A 27477-nucleotide genomic window follows, 5' to 3' on the forward strand; every position below is an offset into this window, starting at 1 on the left:
ACATGCTAAAACACTGGGGTCAGGGCACATGGCTTTCACCAGAAACTGAAAAGCCTTCAGGAGGACGAGATCTTTGAGAGCTGAGAGGTTGAAGACGACTTGAGATTGGGTGCCCAGATCATATGGAGTCATGCTAATTTTTGAAGCTGATCTCTTTGGGTACATGTTAAAGACTCTTTAGATGTATTTTCTTGATATAAAAATATATAAAGGTTTTTTAAATTATAAAATAGATTTGGGGAAATTTATTCACATTTACATCATACTCTGGATGAAGGTTTAGTTTATTAAGAAGTACACTCCAGAAAGTTTTCTAATGGCCAATAGAAGGCAGACACCTCTTTTACTGGACTTTGGCAGGGAAGTCAGGTTACAACAAGTGGTACTTCTGTCATATATATATATGTCCTGAACCACATAATTTCACCTATAATGTCTCCATATATAATGATCATAGATTGAGGAGAAATAGGGAGGAAAGGGAAAAAGGCAAAAGAAAGAGGAAAATTCTACCTTTGTTCTCTCTAAATGCATAATGGAAACTGTATCTAGGGTTAAGATTTTTTTACTTTTGTGCCACAGTCAAGATATAAAGATAAAGAACCATTCAGTATGGTTCAAGACTTAAGATTCAGTTGGTAGATTTGCAATCAGATTTATATATCTGGCATCAATTTTGTCAGAATGTTTTCTACTAGCTGTTTCTGCTTTTGGACACAGGCCATTAGATAGAAATCCTTCCTAGGGAGTTAAATTTATGTGAACTAGATTATAGAACTTAGATTTTTAAATGCCATTTGTAATTTCCTGGATTCCTGAATAGCCTCCCTAGTTCAACCCTGGTCCTGCTACAGTCTATCTTCAGTCCAGCAGTCACAGTGATTCTTTTAAAAAGTAAGTGAGACTATGCCATGCTATTAGTCAAAACCCAGAAAAGAGTTCCCCACTTCACTCTGAAGAGAAGCCAGTCATGATAAGGGCCTATGGGAGCTGGTTCTTCTCCCACCTCACTGGTGTTACCTCCCTGACCTCTTCTGCAGCCACACAGGTCTTTTTGCTCTTCTTTGAAAGTACCAGGAACCTTCCACCATGACACAGCCTTTGCACAAGCTTCTCTCTCTACCTGGCTGCTGCTCTTCCCTCAGAAACCCACAAGGTTCCCTCCCTTACCTCCTTCAGGTCGCTGCTCAAATGCCATCATGAAGCCATTCCACTTAAAACTTCATCACAACCCTCCCTCCCTGTTGTCACACAGCAGCCTACCCATCTGTCCCCTCGTGTCTATCCCTAAAGAAAGAAGAGTCTGTGAGACAGATCCTTTCAGGGACTTTGCTTCACCTTCGTGCTTGCACCTTATGTCTCCCTGTTTGGCCCCAAAGGATGGCTGGTCAGCCAATGACAGGTGAGATTCCTCAAGGGAGGAACAACCTAAGATAGGCACAGTCGCATAGGGGCCATCAGGAGAACTCACAGGGTTGATAGAGGTGGGCATAGATCCGCACCTTCCCCCGTCTAAGGAGAGCTTCTGCTTCTGTGGCTATATTCCTTCCCACAACCTGCTTGGAAGTGATTCAATGATGTGATAACATCAGTTCTCCATGTAGTCTTATCAGTAAGTTTCAGTATAAAGGTTTTGTCCCTTGGAGAGGTGCATACAACAATTACTAACACATCATGGTACTTTCGGTACCGGCCTTGCTTGCAGCAAGGGTCATTGGTTTGAATCAGTTTTCTGGTATGATGTATGAGACTCACAGACCGTGGAGAAAACAATGCTACTTCCTTGGGTGTACATCAATAAAAGCCACATGGTGGCCTGATTTGGGGCTCTCAGCCCTTTGAGGCTGGGAGACCCTTGGCCCCGAGTGCATAAATCTCTTGCCTTCTGTTTCTTTCTTAACCCTTTGCCGCCCTTTATCGTTCTCTCACTGCCCGTGTTGCGCTGGACACGACACCTCCCCCTTACCCTACTTTCCTTTTTTGTGCCATAGCAGTTTTCATCTACAAACATACACTATAACTTTATTATATTTATTGCCAACAGAATGCAATTTCCATAAAGGCAGGAACCTTTGTCTCTTGCTCATGATACATCCCATGCACCTAGAACACAGCCTGGCATTATTTACATATGCTCCATCAATACTTACGGAATGAACTGCCAAAATAAAATTTTATACAGTTAGCCAGGATGGAATATTGGTGTCAGTATCCTTAATTTTGAGCAGAAAGAAGATCTGATTTAAAAAAAAGAAAAATTGTACATAAACTTATTTTTCTTATAGGCAGAACAAAAACAGATTCTATTTTGAAGGGCACATTAGCATTACTCATCTCAGTCCTGGCGAAGAGTCTGTGTGCACTATTTTTTAAGTATATACATAGCAAGAAAATACAGCAAATGTTTACTTTATGAAATCACCACAGTAAGGTAATTAAAGAAGGAAGGACAGATTGAGGTCTGGGGAAGATTTATTTCTTTCTAAAACTAGCATAATAATCACAATGGGAACTATTGACTCATCAGATGTTATTTTAAAACCAACAGAAGCCAGTTGGAGAACTTTCAGAAGACTAGTATTCTAATGGATTAAAAATCTATTTTCTCTTTTGAAATTTAAAAGACACTATTTAAAGGCATAACTGCATATGCAAAAAAAACTTATAAAAGCTCACCGTCCTTACACCAATGAGTAGGAATTGATAATGAATGTGTTAGTACTACTCTTTAAATATCATCTCTAACAATAGGAACTTACAGGAAAATCTGTCATTTCCAAGGCTTAAACTTCCTGGTAAACACTACAAAGTTGTGAAAATCTAATACCTGGATAGCACTTGGTCTCATTTATTTCTAATTTAGTCATTAACTTAAAAGGACCATGGAACAAGTAACAACATTGCATAATGATTGCCTGGTCTGGTGACAAGCAATGGTAGGTTACGTTTCCTTCCCCTTAGTTCTTTGATCTATTAATATAAGTCTCTAAAAGTAAGACTTAGATTATACAAATCAAGGATTTATTGTTTTCATACTCTGATTATCTACTGAACATATAAAAGAACCATGAGATACAATACCCTTTGGCTTATTGGTATCAAACAAGTACATTTCCTTTTGTAGCATTCATTGTGATCCTGTTGTATTGTGGCAATAGATAATTTGATCACAAAGATATACTTTCAAGAAAGCCAAATGCAGCACTTCCAGGTACACTTCTACCTGTTAGGTCAACCAAGTACCAATGTAAGTAAGGTACTTCCACTATTAAACATGAGGATTTGGGGGGGGGGGGTATGTATCTATTTAATGTATATATATAATGTATATATATATGTGTGTGTGTGTATATATATATATATATATATATATATATATATAATTTTACATGTTTAGAGTTCTCGTAATGATGAAATTCAATAAATCTTTATTGAATTAAATCATATACAAACAACTTTACCATCATCCCCTATAGAACCTCCATACATTCATTTAATTACTCATTCATTACTTTGTTCATTCATTAAACAAATATTTATTAAGTGCCAACTATTTATCAAACACTCTGCTAGATGCTAGGAAATTAGAGATGGATAAAAGAAACAAAGTCTCTGCTCTCAAAGAGCTTCTTTTTACCAGAAGAAGATAGATAATAAACAAGTAACCAAAGCAATATTCTCATATGATGATAGTTCTATGAAAGTAATAAAACAAGACAATCTGATACAATCATTAAGGATGGGGTAGAGATGGAATGGTGTGGTTAGGTGTGGTCTCTCTAAGGAGATAACATCTGAGCTAAGATTTATATGAAGATAAGGAGCTAGCCATGTCAAATGCTAAAATAGGAGAAACAATAGTGCAAAGGTCCTACAGAAGGAAATGAACTTTCTTTTTGAAAAACAGAAAGAAAACCAATATGCCTTGATTGTACTGAAATAAAGATGCACAATAAAGTCGGGGGGGGGGCAGCATTCAGACCACATACAGCCTTGTAGAGGTTTTTCTTTTTTCTTTTTTTCCTTTCCATTCCTTTCCTTTCTCTTTCTTTCCTTTTCTCTCCTTTTCTTTTCCCCCCTTTCTTTCTTTAATTTTTAATATATTCTAGGAAGACTTTAGAGGCTTTTGAAGCATGGAAGCATATGGTCTGATATTTTTCTCTAAAAGAATACTTTATATAATGACTATATCAATTTTAAAAACTCAGAACATCTAGAAATAAAAAAAATATATGACTGAAGTTAATTCAATTGACTGGTTAAGCAACAAATTCAACACAGCTAAAGAAAGATTTAGCAAACTGGAAAACAGACTAGAAAAATATATGCCATAATGTAGCTCAGAAAGACAATATTGAAAATATGAATAGGAGGAAAGAATAAAAGGGTTTAACTAATTGCAGTGCCAGAAAGACAGAGAGGGTATGGGGTGGGGAAGACTGGATCAAATTGCCTCAGCTTACTTACTGAAAAGGTAAGGCACAGAATTGCACAGGAATGATTTAAAAACAAAACAAAACAAACAAACAAAAACTAGTCCACAGAATCAGGAATTCCAACAATCTTAAGCAGGATAAATAAAATGAAATCTACATCTAAATACATCATAGTGAAACTGCATAACACCAAATAAAAAGAGAAAGTCTTAAAAGCCACAGAGAAAACAAATTATCACCAAAGGAAAAGTTAGACTGATAGGTAACTTCTCCAAAGCAATAATGGAGGCCAAATGACAGGAAAATCTTCCATGCATGGAGAAGAAAAACTGTGCACCTAGAATTCTATACTCAAAAAAATATATTTTAAGAAGGTATTAAGGAGGCATAAATATAGCTTCAGGCAAACAAAAATGGAGAGAGGTTACGTTAGTAAATCTGCACAAAAGGAAATTCTGAAGAAACCAAGTTAGGCAGAAGGAGAGTAAGTAGTTACAGTCTGAGATGAAAGACAGATTAGAGAGGAAGAGTAAATAAGAGTGTGGATAAGTCTAAATAGACAGTGAATGTATAAAAAAAAAGGCTTTAGGGATTGAAATTTAATTAAAATATAAAACAACATGAAATATAAAACAACAATATGAAATTTAATTAAAATATAATAACATTAAGGTGGGTAAATTGAATTAAACTGAGTTATTGTAGTAACCAGAAAGTTGATATTGGTATTTCATAAGGTAAATGTGAATAGTCTTAAGAGTAAATATTGAAAAAAGAGGTAAAATAATATGTAAATTCCAAACTAGTAAAGGGAAAAATGCAATGGTTAAAAAATTAATAAATCTTTAAAAGGGTAAGAAAAGATTTTTTAAAAGAAACAGAATAAATGGGACAAATTGCCCAAAATTGAATGGTAAATACATTTACAAAATCTACTAATTACAGTAAATGTAAATTACCAAATGCTCCTGGCAGAGGACAAAATTGTCAGACTAGAGTTTTAAAAATCCAAATACATGTTGTCTAAGGGAAAAGTATAAAATAAAAGGATACAAAAAGGCAGAAGTGAAAGGATGAAAGTAGATCACCAATAACATCTAACCAAAAGACAGTAGCTACATTAATTTTCAGGTAATAGAAAACTTTAATGTCAAAAGCTCTACTGACCAGTGTCCTAAAAATGTCATCAGAACCAGCTTCCTGTTCTCTTTTTTTATTTCACTTTTTCCTCTTTCCTCCTAAATCATCCTCTCTGTCTCACAAGTGGATAATTTTTCTGCCTGATTGTCATGCAGGGCGGCCTGCGGGGCCTCTGTTCCCGCTCCCAACATAAGAACGCAGGATGTGGCTAGGCCAAAAAGGAACACCCACGGAGCCATAGATGAGGGAGTTGTACCGCTATAGTCTTGCTAGTGGCATCTGCCTCTCGGCAGTCCACCCTTGCTAGCTCAGCCACCATCTTCTTGCTAGCCCCCATTTGCTGCTAAGGTAGCCACAGCAGTTATATTAGTGGCCAATGGCTCACTGGTTACAGCTGATGGCCATCCAATCACAGTTGATGGCCATTTACTACCTGAGCCAGCACCTTTCCACGTGAGGCCGAGAGCCTGGAAACTGCACTCCGGGCTCTGTCACCACACTGCTTCTCTCCATTTCAATATTCTATGCTCTTCTCATTCACTTTGGCTCTCCCAGGGCAGAGTGCACACCAACTGGGCCTGTAATTCCCACCCTGATAACGTGAGAAGTATCTCTGAAGAACTAATGATTGAAGAATTTTTCACAGGATGCTAGAAAGATTATCTGGGCCTAGCTTTATCGTAGTTTGTCGGTTTGAGCCACCAATACCCAGAAAACTCCATATTCTTTGTTAGGGATTGTCTGAGTGACCTTGAACAGGCAACTTACCTCACTTCCCTTCACTTCTTATATTTAAAATGAGAAATCTCTGTAAGCAAAGGTACTGATAATAAAAAGCCAACATTTGTAAAGTTCTTAAGGTACTTACTTGTAAGAGCAATAAAACAGCCTAGATGACAGAGCAGTTGGCTACTCATTGACTTGTCACAGAGGTTTGCAGTATAGACGAGTACGTATGTCCTTCAGCGTGCCAAACTACAAAGGACTCGATAAGGCTTTGAATGTGTGACGAGCATAGTGGTTACAGCCTCACCCAGGGGAGCTACACATGCCAGCCCAGATCCAGCTGTAATTTCGAGTCTTAACACTTGCCAATTGTTTTCAAAAGGTCACTAAGTCCAACCCCTGCCTTCTGACAGAACTGCACTCAGGGAAAAGGAGGTGATCTTTCCTACTACTTTCTTTTAAAAAATTTAGATTATCAGGAAAAAAGACCTCACTGCATATATCGCACATCTCAAAGGGCCAACTTTTCATTTCAACATGAAAAAAAAAATTTAAGTGGCATTTCCTTTTGAAAGTCTCAAACTGATCACTTTCCTCTCTCTGACATCTACCCTGATTACTACCCTCAGGGAGGCTGCGTACAGAAGCAGCTGAGTGACCGTGGATACCTAACATCTCTGTGCCCTCCTTTCCTACAGCCTACCTCCTAGGCTGGTCAGGCTTGAATAAGATAGTGCATGGAATTTAGAGAATGCATTACGGCCCTGCTTCTCTCCTCAAGCTCAGTCCTCTGCGTAGTAAAAGTACCTCTTCCCTTGATGAAAGGAGAAGGGGGAAAATATATACTAGTAAATTCATGGGACATACCATAAAGATGGCAGCAGCATCTAAGAGGAATTTATCTATGTCCTTCACTCAACTTGATTTCATATGGACAATATCTGTTACAAGAATGAGCAGGAATAAATAGATAGTATTTATGTCTTCACATATTAGGTAGATATGAGGGGGTGAGTAGTAGGCAGGAAGGGAGGGAGCCACGAAGGAAGGAAGGGGAGAGAAAAAGTCAAAACAATTTAAAACGTCAGCCTGCTTACCATCATTATAAATTACGTACTATTATAGCATGATGAGTACTTTTAGTGTATAACTGCTCAAATGAAATGTTTCATATAATTTTCTATCTTTTGGTGATAATTGAAATGTGTTTTTTTTTCTTTTTTTAAATATTCATCATCAGCACTTGGCCTGGGATACTGTATTTGTTACCAAGTGTTTAATCCTTTACACATTTCTTTTGAAATTGAGGAAACAATAGTAAACCGTGGGGGCATGAGCCATTATTTACTTTGGATAAAAAACGATTTAGGAATTCGTTTTTCCTTTTACGTTCCTGGCAGTGTGTGGAGCGTGCTAGAAGTCAGGCCGACTTCTGTGATCGTCACTAGCTGTCGCACAGACCTTGTTCATGGTTAACAAACAATACACATCAGCTGGTAATGATGAGTCAAGCCCCACGAAACTGAGAGCCTAAAGTTGCCATTCCAATTCTGATTTGGAGACGTGGCTATTAAAAAAGGGGAAATTTAATAAAGAGATTGAAAAAGCAAAATACCCTACCATATCCTCAGATTCAGCTGCAGAAATTTAAAAAACCAACCAGCAAAACAAACAAACAAACAAACAAAAAACAAACAAACAAAAAAACACACACACACACAAAAACACACACACAAAAGAACACCCTTTTTCCTAATTGGCTGGAAGGAATGAAAGTGATTTGTCCCAGGAGGAAAATGAAAAGTGTGAACCAGTAAGAGAAAAATACAAATGGCCGTAGAGCCAGCCCCAGTTAATTAATGCACACTCTCCCTAACCTATACAACCTATATATAAAATACTGTGGACTCAGTGCTTTGACTTTGGTTTGTAACCCATATCGTTGTTTTTAATTTGGTTTTAAAAATAATAGAGTGTAAAGGTATGTGGATGCCCTCAATGTCTGAAACTAGGATTGTGGATTTTAATGACCAGAATTAACTTTTAGCCACAGCCCTCCCCTGCCACAGGTATTTTGGCAGGTGTAATCTCAAAACACCAAACTATTTTAAAGTGTAAACTGCCCACATGGTTCCAACAACTCCTTTCTATGTAGAGAAATCATTGTGGGAACTAGAAAACTACAATACAGGAAAAGTATTAGAAGTTAATTCAAAGATGGTCTCTGGTGTAAGCACATATACAACCTATGTCGTGCTGTTCACTATATTCCTTACTGTTTCCATTTAATTTCAAAGGTGTGTTCAGGTTGAATGCAGTGATGGTACTATTACCATGGTTGGTTTTGTTTTCTGTTTTTGATGCTATTAGTTTGTTTGTTGTCAGGAGGGGGAAGGAGAACTTTAAATTGAAAGAACAGAAAGTCATTAAAACATGTGTGTATTGTTCCCTTTGTGATACTAACAACATCACAGTCATGGTTATAAGTTAAGAAAACTAGAAAAACTTCCCATTGTCAGTACCTCTTAATCTTTCTGTAAGTGTTTGCAACTTAGTATATACCGAACCTACCCATGACTTTATAATTGGGACTTTTTCCCCTTAGGTCAATTTCATTTCAATGAGTTAATCATTTCGACTTGGCCTTTAAGGGGGCCAGTTTTCCATGCTGTAATAGGTCCACTCTAACCAAAACTCGAGTCAAACAGATTCTGAAAACACTTTCCAATGAATCAGATGACAGGTAGGAGCCAAACGGAAGGATGGCAGGCTTCGTGTGAGAGTGCCACTACCGTAAGCTGACATTCTTTCAAGTTTTAGCCTTTCTAGTGAAGGGACACCAGAAGGTGGCAAAGACACTACCTGAAGCAGTTAAAAGAGCGCTTGGAGTTTACAGAACCACAGTTACTACAACACAGCTGAAACAAACAGAAAATTTATCTATGACCTTAACCTTTAACATTGAGCCAAGAATCTTCAAGGTTCTACCCTGAATTTCTAAGCATAGCACTTTGGTGGGAGAATCCATTTTCTTTCTGTCTGTCCTATCCCAGGCCTTGCAAGCTGGGCTGACCCACTGACCACCACCCCCTTGCTGGTCTCAAATGCTAATGGCACCCCAAGTAATCCCCTAGGATTCCAGCCCTCCCTTATTCCCACTGGGGTCTTGTTTATCTCCTGACACTGGGCTCTTCATGCTAGCCCTGCCTCCCTCCTTGGCTGCCATGCCCATCTCTCCCCAGCTTTTGAACCCACAGCTCTCCCACCAGGTTGCAGGTGTCCTTTATTCACTGGCCCTGACTTTGTCATAGACAGAAATAAACATTTCCTGTTCCTTCCCTGGTCCCACTGAACCTCTAGCCACGTCTAGCTCTTTATCTGGTACTCAGCTTATCTGCTTAAGACAATTTCTAAATTATTCACTGATGCTCCTGATGCTGCTGAAATAAGTAAGAAGATATCAAGGCTCTAAGGTTTTCTTTTCAAGATAAGATAAAGCAAACGATAGGGCTGAACCCAGTGTTTGTGGGCCCAGGTAAGGCCCCACAGTATCAGCAGAGGGACTAGTCATTCTGGCAGTTGCCATGGAGACCAGTCTTGTTTCCTGTTCTCTTCCAGAACCACCAACATACCTCAGAACAATAAATAACTTTACAATTTTCATCTTTCCTAGAAATAGGTTAAATTATATGTGGTCGTAAATGTCAGCTCTTCACCAAACCTCTGGTTCCCTTCTTCCTGGCCACACAGCTAGACTAGCTTCCCATGAGATGAGTTCTCACCAATAATATGTGGTCAGAGGTGATGTGTGTCACCTCTTGGCCATGACTTTTAAGAAGCAGGTGTGCCTCTTCCACACTCTCCCTTTCTGCTTGCTGGGTATAAAAGAGGTCCAGCAGGTAGAGGAACCGTAAATGAAAGATGAGGTTCTCTGAAATTCTAGGTGGGAGAACATTACCCACGAACCAGGTACACCCACACTGGCCTTTTATGTGGACAGAAACCTCTATTGTGTTTGAGCCATTGTACATTTTGGGGTCTTTGGGTACTGAAGCCATGCCATACTAATTAATGCAACCAATATTTTATGTTTTACAGCATTGAATGTCAGATTATGCACCGTCATCTTGGAAAAAAGAAGGACTAGCAGAAAGGGAAGAGAAGCAGGAAGGAATAATAATGTGAGTAACTGCAAACATTTACTGCATACGTAACCATGTACCGAGCCTTATGTTAAATTATTATGCATACTGTCTCATTTAATTACATTTATTCCTCTGAACAACTTTAGGAAATAGTACTATTATTATCCCCATTACTCAGAAGTGGAAACTGAGGCAGAGATGTAGGGCCCAGGAAGCCATGTTTCAAATCTTCTGACTTCACAGCCCAAGTTCTAGTTGAGTACCCACTACTGTGTTCTAGGCACTTTGTACAATTTCATCTTCACAACACCTTGTAAAATAAGCTTTACATTTTAAAGATGAGTAAGCTGAGGTTCAACAATGATAAATGATTTGTCCAAGCTTAGAAAGATTCAGGCAAAGGTCTGAGTGGCACTAAAGCTCATTCTTGTTCCATCACAGCATCGAGGTCAGAATATAGATAGAAGGGAGAGGTCAGTCCCGTGACCATGGGACTACTGCAGTCATCATTATTTGTCAGCTTTGGAGACATTGGAATTTCTGTCAGCTCGTGTTGACTTTATTCCGCCAGCATGTCATTGAGACTATTCTTTCACACTGATAATAAACTGGCTAGGCCTGAAACACTAGTGAAGCCATCCTTTGCCACAGTTCCCTCAGTCAGGACTGGAGCAGCCATGTTCAGGCCTAAACAAAGACTGAGAGCCAGTGGCGTGGAAACTCCTTCTTTTTATGATTAAAGGGTTTCTGCCTAGCAGGAGTTGTAGTCCCAGTCCACAAATCTACCTCAGAATCCTAAAGTCATGCAGGGCCACCAGGAATCTTATTTTTATGAGGACCGCCTAATCCTCTGAGAAGAAATGCTACGGGAATGTCAGGGCTGATCACGATGCTGTAACAGACTTGAGCAAAGATAGAGAGAGGGAAACTGGCAGGACTCCTGTGTGGAAATGATGAATGCACAAAAGCCATTTGTGTCGGTCCCCACTCTTGGCTTTTTAACCTGAATGGCCCACCCTCTCGTTACAATCCTCCCGGCCCCTGTAGGGGCTGGCCCCTTAAGGCCTAGTTGACATCAAGGAATCCCTCAAGACCCAGCCCCACCCCTTCTCCCTCCTGCCTTGGCCTGGGGAATCACTGGCATATTTAGAGTCTAGGAGAATGGTCCGTGTTGGAGGCTCACAGTGGGACAAGGTGGTGGCCGCATATAACCTCCTGGCTTGTGCCATGAGCCTGAAGGACCAAGGCCACTTTGGGACCAAAGAGCCACAGTCCCATAGTCATCCATACGACCAGTAGATATTTATGGTGAGAAAAGGCACAGAGGGCCCTGAAGGAGCTGGGATTCCTGCAGGGACAGCTGGGCCACCACCCATCATGGTTTCAGGGTTTCCCAGGTCCAGGGCTGCCACGGCAGCAACACAACAAATCACTGCAAAAGTTACATTTTTCATTCAGCAATTTATGTGATGTTTAGCGTTCATGAAACTAATGCACTTATACCTTCTGGATGTAATTCTAACAGCTAAGCGTATACTAAATTCATTTCCTAGTAGTCATACATTATCTACAACCTCTTTCGTCCATTACCCTAGTGAACTGAGAGGTGACTCTACCACAGTCATGTTCACTTACTTTAATTCCTTGTAATCCATAGCCGGGGGCGCCAGGAGCGCCAGGCAAGCCTTTCTGCCCAATATCACCCTGGGGGAAGAAGGAGAGAAATCAGACAAATGTAAGAAGATTTAGGGAGAAACAATGTATTACAGCTCCTAGCTTTGTTCTTACTACTTCATTCTATTCAGGACCTTCATCCACATTGCCCATAAGCTATATCACATTTTATAGAAAGCAGTGGTGTTCCAAAATGTTGAAGCCTCAGAATCCTTTGCAAAAAATCTCGCACTTAATCCAAATATCAATAAGAGTGAGGCCGAGCTTATTGGCGTAAGCAAAAGGGTGGCCTTGTAGCCTTGTCTGCTTGGGATCCTCTGGCTGCCCTACCACCAACCCCTCTAACCCCAGGGGCGTGTGCAGCCCCCTCACACACAATGCTCAGTCCCCTTTACTACCTTCCTCCATTTCACTGTGGCGTGCTAACTCTCCAGGGCTGCAGTTCAAGATTCAGGAGATATTGGTGTGGATTACTGTTGAATTTTTAAGGAAATATGTAAATGAAGCAAAAAGTACATCCTTTCCCAGTGTGTGTTCCTTACACCATAAGTGGACCCCATATTTCTTGAGGAAAAACTTCTGTGGTCAAATGAGATTGCAAAATATTCTACATCATGGTATGTGCCTCTCCTTAGAGATCCCTAGCTCATATTAAAATAGTAAATCCTCTAAGAAGTCCCACAATCGATTAGTTTAACTATCCCAGAAGTTCCCAAATTAACATTTGATAGAACAAGCTTTGAAGAAATGTTAGGTTAATATAAGTTACTTTATAAGTCAGACCTTTTCGTTCCTGTATGGAAAAAAAGCTTTTTTTTTTCTAATTGTAAGAGGAATACCTGCTCATTGCAAAAACAAAACAAACAAACAAACAAACAAACAAACAGAAATGAAGATGACACTGCAGAAGAAAAAAATAGACGTATCTTCCCATCATCCAATGATAACAACTACTAACTTCTTGGGGGAATCTTCATCCACATAAAATGATCTATAAGGTTAAAAATTAGTCCATTGCCTAAATGGAGTTGAAGGACACACACACACACACACACACACACACAAACACACACACGCACACACCATCTTAGTAATTCTGAGCTCCTTAGTAAAATCTTTGACTCATAAAGACTTTTCCCTTTCCTCTCTGATAACAAGGTTTTAATTCACTTCTGTGCATTTTGGGCGTGAATACGCCTACTTGAAATTTGAATTTGTGATGGGTAGCTCATCGATGCCTGTTTTCTCTATGAACATGCCTGATACTCCTGTACCTTACTTTTTGAACAAATCAAAAAAATATTTGTTGAGCAAGTGAATGAACAGTTAAATCAGGGCTTCTCAGCCTCAGCACTATTGACATTTTGCGCTGGATAATTCTTTATTATGGGAGCCTGCCCTGCGCATTGTAGGATGTTTAGCAGTATGCATGGCCAGTGGCACTCCTTCCCCAGCTGGGACACCCAGAAATGATTCCAGACATTGCCAAATGTGCCCCTGCGGTGGATGGAGAGTGGAAGACAAAATCTCCCTCATTGAGAAACACTAGATTAAAAGAATAAAAAGATGAATAATCACCGAATTGGAGGTGGCAAAAGGAAGAGAAATAGAAATGAGAGCAAAGGGAGCCAAAGGGAGTTTCTCTTACCTTCCGTGGAGACAATAAATCGGGACCATCACCCTGAGGCCCCTGAAAGTGTACTACACACATCTGACACAAGAGGTACATTAGCTGGTGAACTGTTAAAATGCCATCTGAAGCCCCTCTGGCCAAAGTTAAGATGCACTTCTTAATGATGCCTCTAAGGAACCTAGAAATATTTTGAGCGCTGTGCAGCCACTGCCTTCGGCGACACTAGCTTTCTAATTTCTTTTCAGGAAGAGATGGCTTTATAAACTTAAACGTTCTATTTACTCAACGTTCATATGATGTGAGAAAAGAAGGCTTTTCAGCAGTAATCAAGACCAAATAAGTCAACACCAAAACGAACACCATGAAGTTCATGTCTCTGGGTTGTCACTGCTGGTCCCTGATCTTCACACACAGTGCAGACCTGTGGACTCACCTTTGGCCCCTGGGTTCCTATTCCCCGCGGCCCAGAGGGGCCTGGAGGGCCTCTGACGCCAGGCTCTCCCTGAAAAGACACAGTGAATAACAAGTGAGTGATTCAAAACCAAAAACAAAACAAAACTTTGCGTTGTATATTTCATAGACAATTTCATATTAAAAATATATAAATTTTCATATTAAAAAAAATTTAAATCCCAAATCCTTGAATTTGACTAAACTATTAATTGAGCCTTTTTCTCCTAGATCACTTTCCTAAACTTGACAAAGGGAGTGTTAGATCCCTTTGTTTTCATTTCTTATTGCCGGTTATGTACTCTGCAAGTCAACTGATAGGGTCCATTTCAAAAAAGTAATCAAGTCAAGTAACTTATATATACCGTGTTTCCCCAAAAATAAGACCTAGCCAGACCATCAGCTCTAATGCATCTTTTTGAGCAAAACTTAATATAAGACCTGGTATCATATTATATTATATTATATTTATTATTATTATATTATATATATTGTATTATATTATAGACCCAGTCTTAGAGTAAAATAAAACTGAGTCTTATATTAATTTTTGCTCCAAAAGACGCATTAGAGCTGATTGTCCAGCTAGGTCTTATTTTCAGGGAAACACATTATATATACTTTTTGCAGAACTCCCTTCACTGGAGTTTGAAAAAGTAATTACTGCCATTTTGAAAAGAGATGTGAATAAAAATTAACCATGAAAAGACAGAACCTCATTCTGAGTTAGTTGCTCTTACTATTTTGTGCAGCAAAGATTATGTTGCTTGAGTTAGGGATTGGCTGGGTGATACTTCCGCCACTAGAGCAGTTGGAACCGCAGGGTCAATGCTATAAAGGCTTTTCAGGTTCTCCAAAGTGTGACAGTCATAATAGCCAACAATCACCAGAAAAGTGGGGGTACCTGATTAGGGTAAGTCAGGCCCTGTGGTTAGAACTATGTGAGATGTGCATGATGGGAAGAAGCAGAGCAATAAACTTCTCTTCATTAGCCACCTTCAATGTGCCCAACCCTGAACTAGGCATGTTCATATATGTCATTTGATACAATGTAGTATTTACAACCATCCAGTATTACACTGATGACTAATTTACCGAACTCCTCGACCTCGGTAAATTCATCAGGTACATAGAAAATCATGCCATGGGGAAGACAGGGAAGTGAGACAAAGAAAGCGATGCTCCTATCACAGTGTCTAACACACAGCAGGCACCTGGGAAATGTTAACTCCTCACCCCACCTGTCTTACTTAAGAGGAAACTACAGTTGGCCCAGCGCTGTACAACTAAGAAGCAGGGCTGGGAGGACGTGGAGAAATAGAAACTCTCATATGTTGCCGGTGCAGCCACTTTGGAAAACAGTAGGGCAGTCAGTATTTTAAAAAGCTCATAGGTAAAAATTTATCTGTTATCTAGTCATTTCACTCCTATGTATACACTTTAAAAAAGGAAAACGTAAGTCCACACGAAGACTTACATACAAAAACTCTTAGCAGTCTTATTCATAATGACCCAAAACTGGAAACAACCTAATGGCCATCCACTGGTAAATGGATAGACAAAATGTGGCACAGTCAGCAATATAGAAGAATGACCTGTGGAGACATGCTTCAATATGGATGAACCCCAAACACATTATTTTCAAGAAAGAAGCCAGATGTATGAGACCACATATTGTCTGAGTCCATTTATATGAAATGTCCAGGAAAGGTAAGTCTATAGAGACGGAAAGTAAACAGTAAATCAGTGGTCGCCTGGAATCAGGAATAGGGACTCGAGGAGGATTAGCTGTAAACAGGCAGGAAAAGGGATCTTTGTCAGGGGAAGAAAATGTTCAAAAGCAGATTTACGGCAATGGGTGTACAGCTTCATAAATTTACTAAAAAGTCATTGCCTTGTACACTTGAAATGGGTTAACACATTAAATATGCCTCAATAAAGTTAAAAGAAAAAAGAAAAACAAGAACCAGAGCCAGGTTTTGAACCCAGATCTCCCACTCCCTTTGTCCTAGATGTCGCGTTACGAGCTAAATAGATTATAGCTTTCAACAGTACAAAAATCATGAATTATAACAAATGATGAAATTGTTTATCTAGAAAACAGTGCATTCTATTTTTTTTTTAATTTTACTTTCTACTTACAAATCCTAAAATGCTTCTAGAGAAAACAAAGCCTTAAAAGAATGAGGAAAACTTTTTAACTATATTTTATTCCTGACGATTCTTTTCATCACTATTTTCAGAATTACAAATTCCCCTTTTGCTTACAGGCGACTTTTATGATTTTTGTCTCCAGTCCCCATTTCTTCCTCTTACTACTTAACTGTTTTTGAGACCACAGGTACTAATTATCTCTTTAACACCTCTCTCCTTCTGACTCCCAACTTTGAGTGACTCCAAGTTTCTCCGAGCTTAAATGATCTCATGTTCACCAGCATAGAACACGAACTGTCACATATACATTGCTATTCTCTCTTTTTTCTGGAGTACCTCTGAAGTGCCTTTAAAGGGACTATCTGTAAGTTCACCGAGTAAGGGTCTCCAACAACACCTGACTGATTTACACACTTGCCACATTTTGAGTCCCTCCAACAAAACAGAACATAGGTAAACAGAGTTAAATAGGTTTTATCCAGAACCATTACCTATTTTGTCAAAAATAGTTGTCTCCTTAGCCTGGTCACCCTCAACCCCACCCAGATACAACAGATTCCTCTCTTGTGTTTGTTCACCTCTGCCCTTCCATGGTGAGGTTAGACACCTGATATGATATGGGGGGACTAAATGGCCTCACCTATGAAGTATTCTAGCTAAGAAAAACTGGACCTGTATCTGAACATGTGTCTAGATCTAACTACCAATTAAAAAAAGAAAAAACAAAGGATGGAGAAATATATTGACCACCACCATAAGGATACCATCAGCAAAATGCCATGTGGGTATCATTTGGATCCCAATTCAAACAAACCAACTGGAACACATTTATAAGACAAACTGGGAAATGTGGATGTTGGAAACTTGAAGACACTAAGGAATTGTTAATATTTTTTAGATTGGCTAATGATCCTGCAGTTATATTTTTTAAAATAGCTCTTATATTAGAGAGACAACTGCTAAAGCCTTATAGGAGTGATGTCTGGGATTTGCTTCAGAATAATGCAGTTGGAGGAGGGGAATTGAGGAATGGGGTGTACAGATAAAGACTGATCACATATTGCGAATTCTTGAAGGGGTGTTGTGGGTAAACGGGAGTTTACAAGTCCTTTTTTTGTATATGCTGAATCATTTTCATAATGTTTTTAATATATTTTTTTTAAATCCATGAACAATACCCAATAAAAACCTTACCAGTGAGGGTGAGGAAAGGTTGCTGTGACACTCACCTTTAATAAGGAGAAGAATATGAGATTTTAAAACTACAAGTTTGAGATAAGAGGAGGAGCGCTCATTCAATAGCATTAGTAGAATTTACATGTGTTTCATGGATTCTTGGTATGTACAACATGTTATATAATTTTCTTAGTTAGGGACATGGTGAGAAGGCAGATGGAGATTTTTTTCATAAACTAGTATTTCTTTTAATTTGACACTAATTCATGATAGTTTTCTTGAGACAATTTTAGTTAAAACCTCCTCAATTAGTATTAATCACACAGACACACACACACACACACACACACACACACACACACACACACGCCCCCTAGATGGGAAAGCAAGTGGGAAAAATAGTTGAAATAAGTTTTGAGTTTACTGTAGACCACCCTCATCAATGTTTATTATTGCTATTTATTTTCTCTCTTATCCAAGTCCTCGTAACCTTCCCCATTTAAAAATGTCAAAGGCTAAATGCAATACGATAGCTGGCCCTGTGGACACCTTATATTGACCTTTGTATATTTGAAGTTTGGCTACTGAGCTTTATAAGGGCATGAACCCATGTTATAAATTATAAGTATCTGGTACTGCAATGTTTACCTCAAACAAGTTGTCCATTTTTATTTATATACTTGTTGACATATAGCTATGTTGTGTCTATCAAAATATTCTTTTATATCTTTTGAGCTCTGCGAATATAATCTGATACATGCTTTTATGAATCTGATAGATTTTAAATCAAGTTTTAACATATTCTGCAGAGGTTAGAATTGGTCGGTAAGACGGTATTAGGGTTGTTTCTTGGTGTATATGTACCATACTTTTCAATAGATGGGAATATCAGGCATTTAATGAGCTGTGTGAGTCCAAAGAGATAGTGTCTTTTTACTATGGTGGAATCTTAAAAATGTATTGCCTTTTGTTCCGGGAGCCATCACGTGAATGTGTGTAAGCGGGCTGTGGTCAGGACACACTTCGCCATTTGATAGCTCCGATTCTGCCACAGTGCAGTACCAGTTGTACCTAAGAAGTGTGTTTACCACGATATTTTCGGTTTTATTGTCAGTGGATAGAGTGACATTCACGAATAAAAAGTATTACAGCAGGCACTTGCAAAGCTGGATTTAACTTCCCGTGCATAGTCTGAGGTTTTGGAGCCTGCAGAGGGAGCTCTTGCATCAGGAGACAATGAACAAACCACACAGCAAATTGTGGAGTTGGCCATTTGTAGCTATAGATCCATCAATTACCTAAGACCATAGCCTAAGCCCCTCCATTCTCTCAAAAAAGAATAACTATTTAGATTGCCTACAGCTTCCTCTTGGCCCTCCAAAGGGATTCTAAATGGGAGATACTCGTCTCATTTTCATAAGAAGTGGCCAAGTTTAGGACTATCTGCAGTTACTTGCACATGTGAACTTAAATGATTTGGTGAAGGTTTTACCTAGACTATAACGTTTCAGAGTGGTTAATTCACCCCCTTTACAATTATACATAATCTTATAATGGTCCTAGCAATCATTAATTGAGCCTTTCACTTTTTAAAAGAAAAAGGAAGGAAAAAAAAGCAAAAACACTATCACGTTTATTCATTTTCTCCTTGGTAAATCTTTGCTTTGGTGCAGATTAGAACTATTAAAATTAATAATCAAACAAATAATAATTAAAATTTATTAAGTATGTTACATGGCAAGTACTTTTCATTCATTATCTTATCTGATCCTATTAACATCAACTTACTCAATTTTACTGATAAGGAAATTGAGACTAGAGAGGCAACATGATTTGCCAAAAACCATGCAGCCAGAAGCAGTTCCAACCAAGGTGTGACTCCAGAGTTTGTCTCTTACCTTGGCGTTGGTTGGGCTAGATGAAAGATGCTACCTTCTCCAATGGCTTTCTTTTAGCTGCCACCTAATGCAAAGACATGGCTATGTGGCTGTGAAAGTTATTTCCCTACATTGAGTCAATTATACTCTCTCAAGGAGAAGAAAGAAAATACCCTGATTATGAGATTCCTAAGAGGCCCACGCAATCTGCACAAGAACCCAGCTGTCTAACGCTTCCCTCTCCAGTTTCCCTCCGTTGTCATTCCTCAGTTTTGTGGTTTACCCCAATGTTTTAATTGGTCTCATTCCAGATGTCCTTCCTACACAGATTCTTATTCTCTCTTTCTATCTCTACTGTGATAGACTTGATTTGGCAGAGCCATGCACATTATCCCTACCACTACCAATACTTTATTATGTTAGAATTCAAAAAATGTTTTATAGGCATTCTTCCATCAATTTCTCAGAATAACCCTGTGAAGTAGGCATTGTTATCTACCCCAAATCTCAGATGAGGAGGCTAAGTCTCAGGGAGATTAAATGACTTGCTGAGATCACACAGCTAATAAGTGGCAGAGGTTTCACGCAGAGTAGTGATAAGGAAACAATCTGTTATACCTTCTATATTTAATAAGATTTAAATACAATATTTGAGAAGATAGTGTTCTTAGAGACAAACCAGCCCATTAGACTATCTCTGCCTCCCCTCCCCCACACCTATTAATGAGGCTTTAATCGCTATGTCTCCCTTTGTGTCAATCAGTCTTTGAGATGACCGTGGAAATAAGTTTCAGTTGTTCTGAAAGTGATTTCCTGCTTTTTCACTTTGGGAAAATAAAAAGCAAACTGTGAAAGCAATAGCCTTTTAAGAACCTTCCAAGGAAAGGTATGCTGAAGATTCTACTAAATGATGAAACCAAGGAATGATTGAATTTTAAAATAAGGCAGAAGTCAAAGTGATGATTAGCAGCTGCTTAATGTTTCTTTCTTTCTGGCTTTTAAATAAAATTAAGGTATAACTACAGAGGCTCCGGCTACCACAAACATAAGCGCCACTCTGGAATGAATTATGTAATGAGTATATGTAATGGTTTAGTAACTCTTGAGTACCTCACTTGTGTTGCTAGGATGTCACTGGAAGTTTTAGAGTCCTTCTAATATTGATAATGTGAATTGATTATTGACTGGCCATTGTCGTGTCACTCAGTCACTTCTCACTGACCTCCTTTAATATAAAAAGAGAGCCAGTAACAATTATCAGCACAATTATCAGGGGTATGAGAAAATAATGAAGAAGTTAGAAAACAAGCACTCAAATCACTATGACATTTCCTTTAGTGTATTTTCCCAGATTTAAATTTCAAAATATTTAAAATAAGTTCAATTCTTCAAATCCATTTCTCTTCTAGAACTTTAATACTCACCCCAAAGCAGCAGTATCTCAATGTCGGTGATAATTTTAAAAACTTGCTTTAGGATTTGGGTGGATTTGTTGTTGTTTTTTTCCTTTTCTCAAAGTAAACTCATCAAAGATGAGCAAATGATTGCCCTGTGCCAAGAATCTCATTGGAGAGAGAGAGTCTTATTTAGCTGAATTAGAAACATTGACACCGCCCCCAATGACAGGGAGAAGAGAAGGCTCTCTTGTACTGATATTCAATATAATTTTCCACTGGGGGGAAGTTCCTCCAGTCTGCATGATTAAAAACAAAAATGTGTTGATGGTAGTGTGGGTGGTGAATGTTAAGAGGATTTAGTGTGCGTCTCCAGGGCTGAAGAGAAGATATGTGTATACTCCTGGGGAGAGAAATGCAGAGCGAGGAAAACAGCAAGGATTGATGAAAGCAATACCAAAAATCATTAAGATAGACTTGGAATACAGTTTGAGAGCTCATGCATAGAACTAAATTGGGGAGTAACCTTGAAAAGTCACCTAGTCAAGTTTTCCTGGTTTGAATGTGACCTTTACTGAAATCGAAAGGTCAAATTGTCTGGCATTTAAATTTGATATGGCTCTGGCTTTAATTAGTCCTCTTTTTGAGTTGATTATCCTGCCCATAGCAATTTTGCAGTCATATTATGGGAGGTGGGTTCCTTCAACTCCAATTTGGAATCCTGGACCCTTCACTTCACTATCATTAAGTCTGCATCCCAGGTCAGCCCTCCTTGTCAGACTCTGTTCAAAATGGAGTCCCTTGTCCAGTCTGCGTCTGCCAATGGAATCTACAAATTCCTCATGCGTCTCTGTGTGAATCGCTCCTCTGTTCGGCTGCTGCCTGGTGGTATGCACACATGTGAGCCGTTGCAGAGAACAGAGGGGCAATTCAGATGCTGGGAACATTTTTTAGAATAATGACACTCAGTGGAATTTCACATAGCCTTGCATTTCAATTTATGACTATGGATCACTTTTGTCAAATAAAGCATGTATTTATAATATTCAAACATTTAAAGCTTTTGAAAAATGTTTAACTCTTTGGGGTTTAAGTGTATGCCTCTCATGAATGTTTACATAATTTAAGCCTTGGCAATGGAAAAGCTAGAATGGCAAGAGAAACAACCCAACTGCATACGAAACGGTGCCGAGATAGTTAGAAGATGGACAGCACTGGAGACTGGGCATCTGTAGATCAGACCAAGTCATTCTTTCTCCTCTGTTTTATTCACACACGTAGTCTTTCATTCATTCATCCATATTCATAGTCTCCCTCTCACACAAAAACACAATATCGTATCAAAACTGTTTATATTATGAAGGGCCAAGCTATTCAACCTTTCTGGTTCTTGATTTCCTTATCTATAAAATAAGGGAGTTGTTTTAAACAAAAAGCAAGTCACAATACTCTGAAAATACTTAGATAATAATATAAAATATTTAGGTAATATACAATAGTAATAACAACAACCCGACAAGTCTTTTTTGCCCAGACCTTATTCCAACAACTTCATGGTTAAGAGGTCCCTGAATGGCCCCAAAAGCCAGGTTTGATCTCCTCTGTGCAAGGATCGGCCTAAACTCAACTGCCCCAAAGCTTTGGGGAAGGCCATGGCTTTCTCCTTGATGAACTAGCACAATGAAGGAGGCTGAGAGAGCTGAGAGAGGTGCATGGCAGGACGTACCAGCCCTTCCCGAGCTCAGGAGAGCCACTCCTTGTATTCCTCTCATGAGAGGTGAAGGACAAACTCCTACCTTCAGTGATGTCAGTGAATCAGCCCCAGTGCAACATGTACCTCCTGAGACTTTGGGGTGAAAATACAGGAACAAAGAGTTCTCTGGGCTTCTCAAAAAGACATACAATTTATATAATGATTGTCCCTAAATCACAAAGCATCCTTCTAGTCTCTAGGGGTCCAGTAAAGAATGCAGGCAGATGGGAAGAAGGAGACCACTTCACGGACGGTGTAGATGCCTGACCACTGCACTGTACACCTGAAGCTGAAGCTGAATAATATCAAGTGTCGACTATAATCAAATATATATACAGAGGGTGCCAAAAAAATGTATACACATTTTTAAAAAGGAAAAGACTGTATTAAAATTGTGATAATATATACCGACAATAAAAGACGAATACAAGTCACGTGTGACTTCTGCAATTACAAGAGGTGCTCAAAGTGGTTACCATCAGTGTAATTTTAATAGTTTTTTTCCTTTCTTAAAATGTGTATAATTTTTTTGGCACCCTCTGTATGTACTTGTATAGTCACGGGATGTGGAGTACAGCATAGGGAATAGAGTCAGTGGAATTGTAACAGCTATATACGATATCAGAGGGGTAGTAGATTGGGGGAGGGGGGTTATCATTTTGTGAGGGGTGTAAATGTCTATTACATTGTTTTGTACACCTGAAAACAATAATAACAATAATAATAATGATGATGATGATGATAATAAATGCAGGCAGTGTTAGATAGGATCTTGGAGCTTCCCTTCCCCATCAAGGGGCAGGGAGTTGGGGTCTAGAGGTCTGGGCACTGGGTGAGTACTTCCCACTTAGCAAGAAATCAAGTTGTCCTTTCTTCTTCCTGGCATGTTTCCAAAGTGGATTTTAGAACCGTATCTACTATTTCCTTGAGCATTGTAATTTTTACAAGAATTTAAAAATCTCTCAAAAGCCTTTGTCAAAATTTGGATTAAATTCAAGGTAATGTATATGGATGTACTATAACCACTGATGTCATATGGAATTCTTCCATTTGGAAAAAAGCCAGGGGGCACCACAAGGGTGCAAGATGTCAGGGACTGCTTTTTATATGGTTTGAAACATAGAAGCTTTGATTCAAATGTCTGTGTCATATGCTAAACACATGTGACCTTAACTAAATATCACCAAAACCCACCGTAAATTAATCCTCAACCTTAATGGTTTCCTTATTTCAAAACACATTTGTTTTGTAAGTTAATGCCCTAAGGCCAATATTTTAAGGTGACTACACAGAGTTTAAATGAAAAACATATCAGATATATTATATTACACACACACACACGCACATTTGCACGTTCTATCATTTCTCTGCCATTTTAAGTCAAAATGGGAGGAGAGGGATTTTGCACACATTTAAGTCTTGTGCTTTTGCTACCATTGAGAACCTTAGGTATTTTGAGAGTTTCACCTCCACTTTACCAAACCAGAAGGACAAAGTTAAGTGGGAATTATACTTTTCCAAATATTTTCCTTTCTTTACCAGCTTTTATTTGTGTGTGTGCGTGTGTGTGTGTGTGTGTGTGTGTGTGTGTGTGTGTGTCTAAGTTTTCTTTAGGGAAATAAAAAAGCTACAATAGAGACTTTAAGGCCTCTATAAAAGAGAGATAATTTTGAAAGTTTTTTAAAGTCTGGTACTTACTTTTAGAATTTCCTTTATTTTCAAGTTTATGATCCAAGTTCTTTGATTCTACTACTAGCTCACATTCCTAACATCTCCATCCAGGGCTAAAGATAGACAGGATAACACACTTCCCCAACATCCACAGCAAGAGGCAACAAAGAGACGGAAAAGGCAGCTGAGAGGAATCTTGGCAGAGAGAGGCATTATTAGCTAATGTTCTCTTCCCTCAGAAATGAGCTGGGGGCTATCGCTTCCACTCAGCCTCCTGTGGAAGCTAACAGAGATAGTATGTTTCACTTAAGATACATCTTCTAGCAACATGTTGACTGTTACCACTGCCCCCAGGGCCCCAAAAAAAGGCAGGACAAAATTTTGAAAGAACACGTTTTTCCCTTGATTTTTCCTCTTAAAGTGTATATGAAAACAAATACAAGTGACTTTTAGAGAGAAATGGTATAGAAGTCATTTCATAAATATTTTAGTCTGCATGTTAAATAATCTGACATAGTGAATATTCAAAAGAATCAAATTTTTAAATGTTCTCTTTCTGTGCCTAAGTATCTCTCTTTATTGTTGTTCACTGTAAGGCAGTCACCTAATCGTATAATTAATATAATACAGTGTTTACTTATATAAAATATAATGATCTACTCTGTTGAAATGTAAATGATCATACGTTGCCATTGGAATACAGATGCATTCCAGTATATATTTAACACATTTTATTTCCTGCTTTATTTTAAATAGGAATACGCTTCTATTTCCCTAACTAAAGGAATTTAGCATGACAAAAGATTTTTTTTTTACCAATGTTTCACTCAGAGCAGAAAACAACAAGATTTACACATATTGAAATTGTTTTTTCTATTTTTAAATTTTAACATTTTGAGAGATACTTTGCCTTAAAGAATAAAAGAACACTACGGCACCCAAGTTCAGTATGGCTACTGACACTATGGAGGTATATTAGAGGATTGCATTTGGTCCTGAGTCAGACCACGCCAGAACCTTGATAAAAGCACCTCAGCTACGTCTCTTCTGTACAGTTTCCTCAGCGATTCAGACACAGCCTCTCGCTGAACTCTTATGATTGCCCTGACAGAGACCAGGCAGGAATCAAGATCTCCTTCAGAGATGATATGTAGTGTCCTGGGTCTTAGATCTTTCATTCTACCTCGGAGAGGACAAAAGGGCACCTGCCCCCTTGTACAGAAGCCATTATCGTAGTGTCATCACTCCTAAGTGATGGGGCAGAGACCAAAAAATCAAGACAAAAAGTTGACATTGAGCACTTACGACATCTCTTTCTATGACCTGGAAGCATTTGAAAAGCTTAGATATATTTCTAAGGAAAAATTCTCCCTTTGGGATAATGTTAATCACTCATTCATTTTCTTTCCTTGCATTCAGCACGTTATAGAGCCCCTACTGGGTGGCACACCTAGTTCTGGTGCCAGGAATTTAGCGGGAAACAAGACCGAGAGCCTACCTTAAGAAAAATGTACACCCCTGTGGAACATGCAAGGCAGTAAACGAGCGAGATTATTCCAGAAGTAATACATGCTATGTAGGAAATACACAAGGGGCATGCGACAGTGATGGGGGAGGGAAAGAGAGAGGAGAGGACTGCTTTTGTAGGGGTGGTCAGGGAGGCGATATTTGAGGCAAGGCCTTAAAAATGGGCCATCCCGACAGAGCCACAGCCTGGACGCAGGGGTGAGCTGAAGGAGTGTGTAGTGCAGGCCAGTGTGGCTGGAGGTCGGCAGCAAGGGGGGAAGGGGCAGGAGCTGCAGTCAGTTCATGAAGGGGCCTCACAGACCATGGAATGTGGTTGGAGCTTGGTCTCGGCACAAAAGAAGCTGCCAGAGTGTTTATTTTTGTTTGTTTTTTTCCATTTTTCTTGTTTTTGGTTTTGTTTTGTTTTGTTTTTTGAGAAAAAGAGATGTGATCTGATTTATGGTTTTAAAAGATTCCTCTGCCTACAAGGTAATAGAAAGTCAGAGGTGGAAGGGGAAAGACCGGTGAAGAGGTTACTTTAACAGCCCAGGCAAGAGAGGATGGTGGTCTGCCCTGGTGGAAGCAGCAGGAGAAAGCAGTGAGAGTCGATATATACGTGTATTTTGAAGGTAGAACTGACAGGATTTACCATTGGGCTAGATATGGAGGGAGGAGAGGGAAAGGAAGGGACTAAGAATGACGCAGGGCATGGCACGAGCATGGGGTACCCATGGTAGTGCCACTTACAGGCATATGGGGTGAAAATCAAAGGTTCTGTTTTGGATGTTAGGTTAGAGATGTCTGTGAGAAATCTAAGAGGAGCTGTGTGTTATGAAATGAAATGGGTGAGACCAGGGCTTAATGGAGAGAATACATGAGTAGAAATTTGGAAGCCATCAGCATGTGGATAGTGGTTAAAGCTATGGGACTGGACTAGAGGACCTAGAAAACAGCGTGGCTACAGAAAGGAGGGCTCTATTCCAAACTGTGATCTTTGTACAGGAAGACAAAGCAGCAAGGAATGTGAGAGTTGCCACAGGGAAGTAGGAGAAAAGACATAAAGTGAATCTACATGATCAAATTAGCGCAAAGTCCCCAGGAAGTCCATAGATGAGGGTAAATAATTTTATCAATTCTTTAGATACCTCTACTGTTCTTCTTCTTTTTCTTTTTCTTTTATATAAATTTTATTGGGGAATATTGGGGGACAATGTGTTTCTCCAGGGCCCATCAGCTCCAAGTCGTTGTCCTTTAATCTAGTTGTGGAGGGCGCAGCTCAGCTCCAAGCCCAGTTGTCATTTTCAATCTTTAGTTGCAGGGGGCGCAGCCCACCATCCCATTCGGGAATTGAACCGGCAACCTTGTTGTTGAGAGCTCGTGCTCTAACCAGCTGAGCCATCTGACCACCCCTCCAGAAGCTCAGCGGCAGCTCGTTGTCTTCAATCTAGTCATGGAGGGCACAGCTCACTGGCCCATGTGGGAATCGAACCGGCAACCCTGTTGTTGAGAGCTTATGCTCTAACCAACTGAGCCATCCGGCCACCCTAGATGCCTCTACTGTTCTATCATGCCTAATAAAAATTTTTACCTTTTCCAAATTCCCTTACCTATAGGTACATTTTTAGAAGATACTATTCACCTATTTTAAAATCTTACCTTTGCTCCCGTGTCCCCCAGTCCACGTAAACCCATTGGTCCAGGGGGTCCTGGTAATCCTCGAGGTCCCTGAGATGATGTAATAA

The 27477-nt window shown here is 39.2% G+C and overlaps 1 protein-coding gene across 1 annotated transcript in view; it reads right to left on the minus strand.

Moving 5' to 3' along the window:
- The window catches only part of COL28A1 (collagen type XXVIII alpha 1 chain), a 149833-nt gene that overhangs the window by 45071 nt on the left and 77285 nt on the right, over positions 1-27477 (minus strand). The window contains exons 25-27 of the mRNA XM_019729778.2: positions 27392-27460; positions 14188-14256; positions 12083-12151 (exon numbers count right to left, since the gene is read on the minus strand). Coding sequence (XP_019585337.2) covers positions 12083-12151; positions 14188-14256; positions 27392-27460 — 207 coding nt within the window. The remainder of the gene's footprint in view (positions 1-12082; positions 12152-14187; positions 14257-27391; positions 27461-27477) is intronic.

This window comes from Rhinolophus sinicus, linkage group LG09, assembly GCF_036562045.2.
Source record: "Rhinolophus sinicus isolate RSC01 linkage group LG09, ASM3656204v1, whole genome shotgun sequence".
Classification (NCBI taxonomy): domain Eukaryota; kingdom Metazoa; phylum Chordata; class Mammalia; order Chiroptera; family Rhinolophidae; genus Rhinolophus; species Rhinolophus sinicus.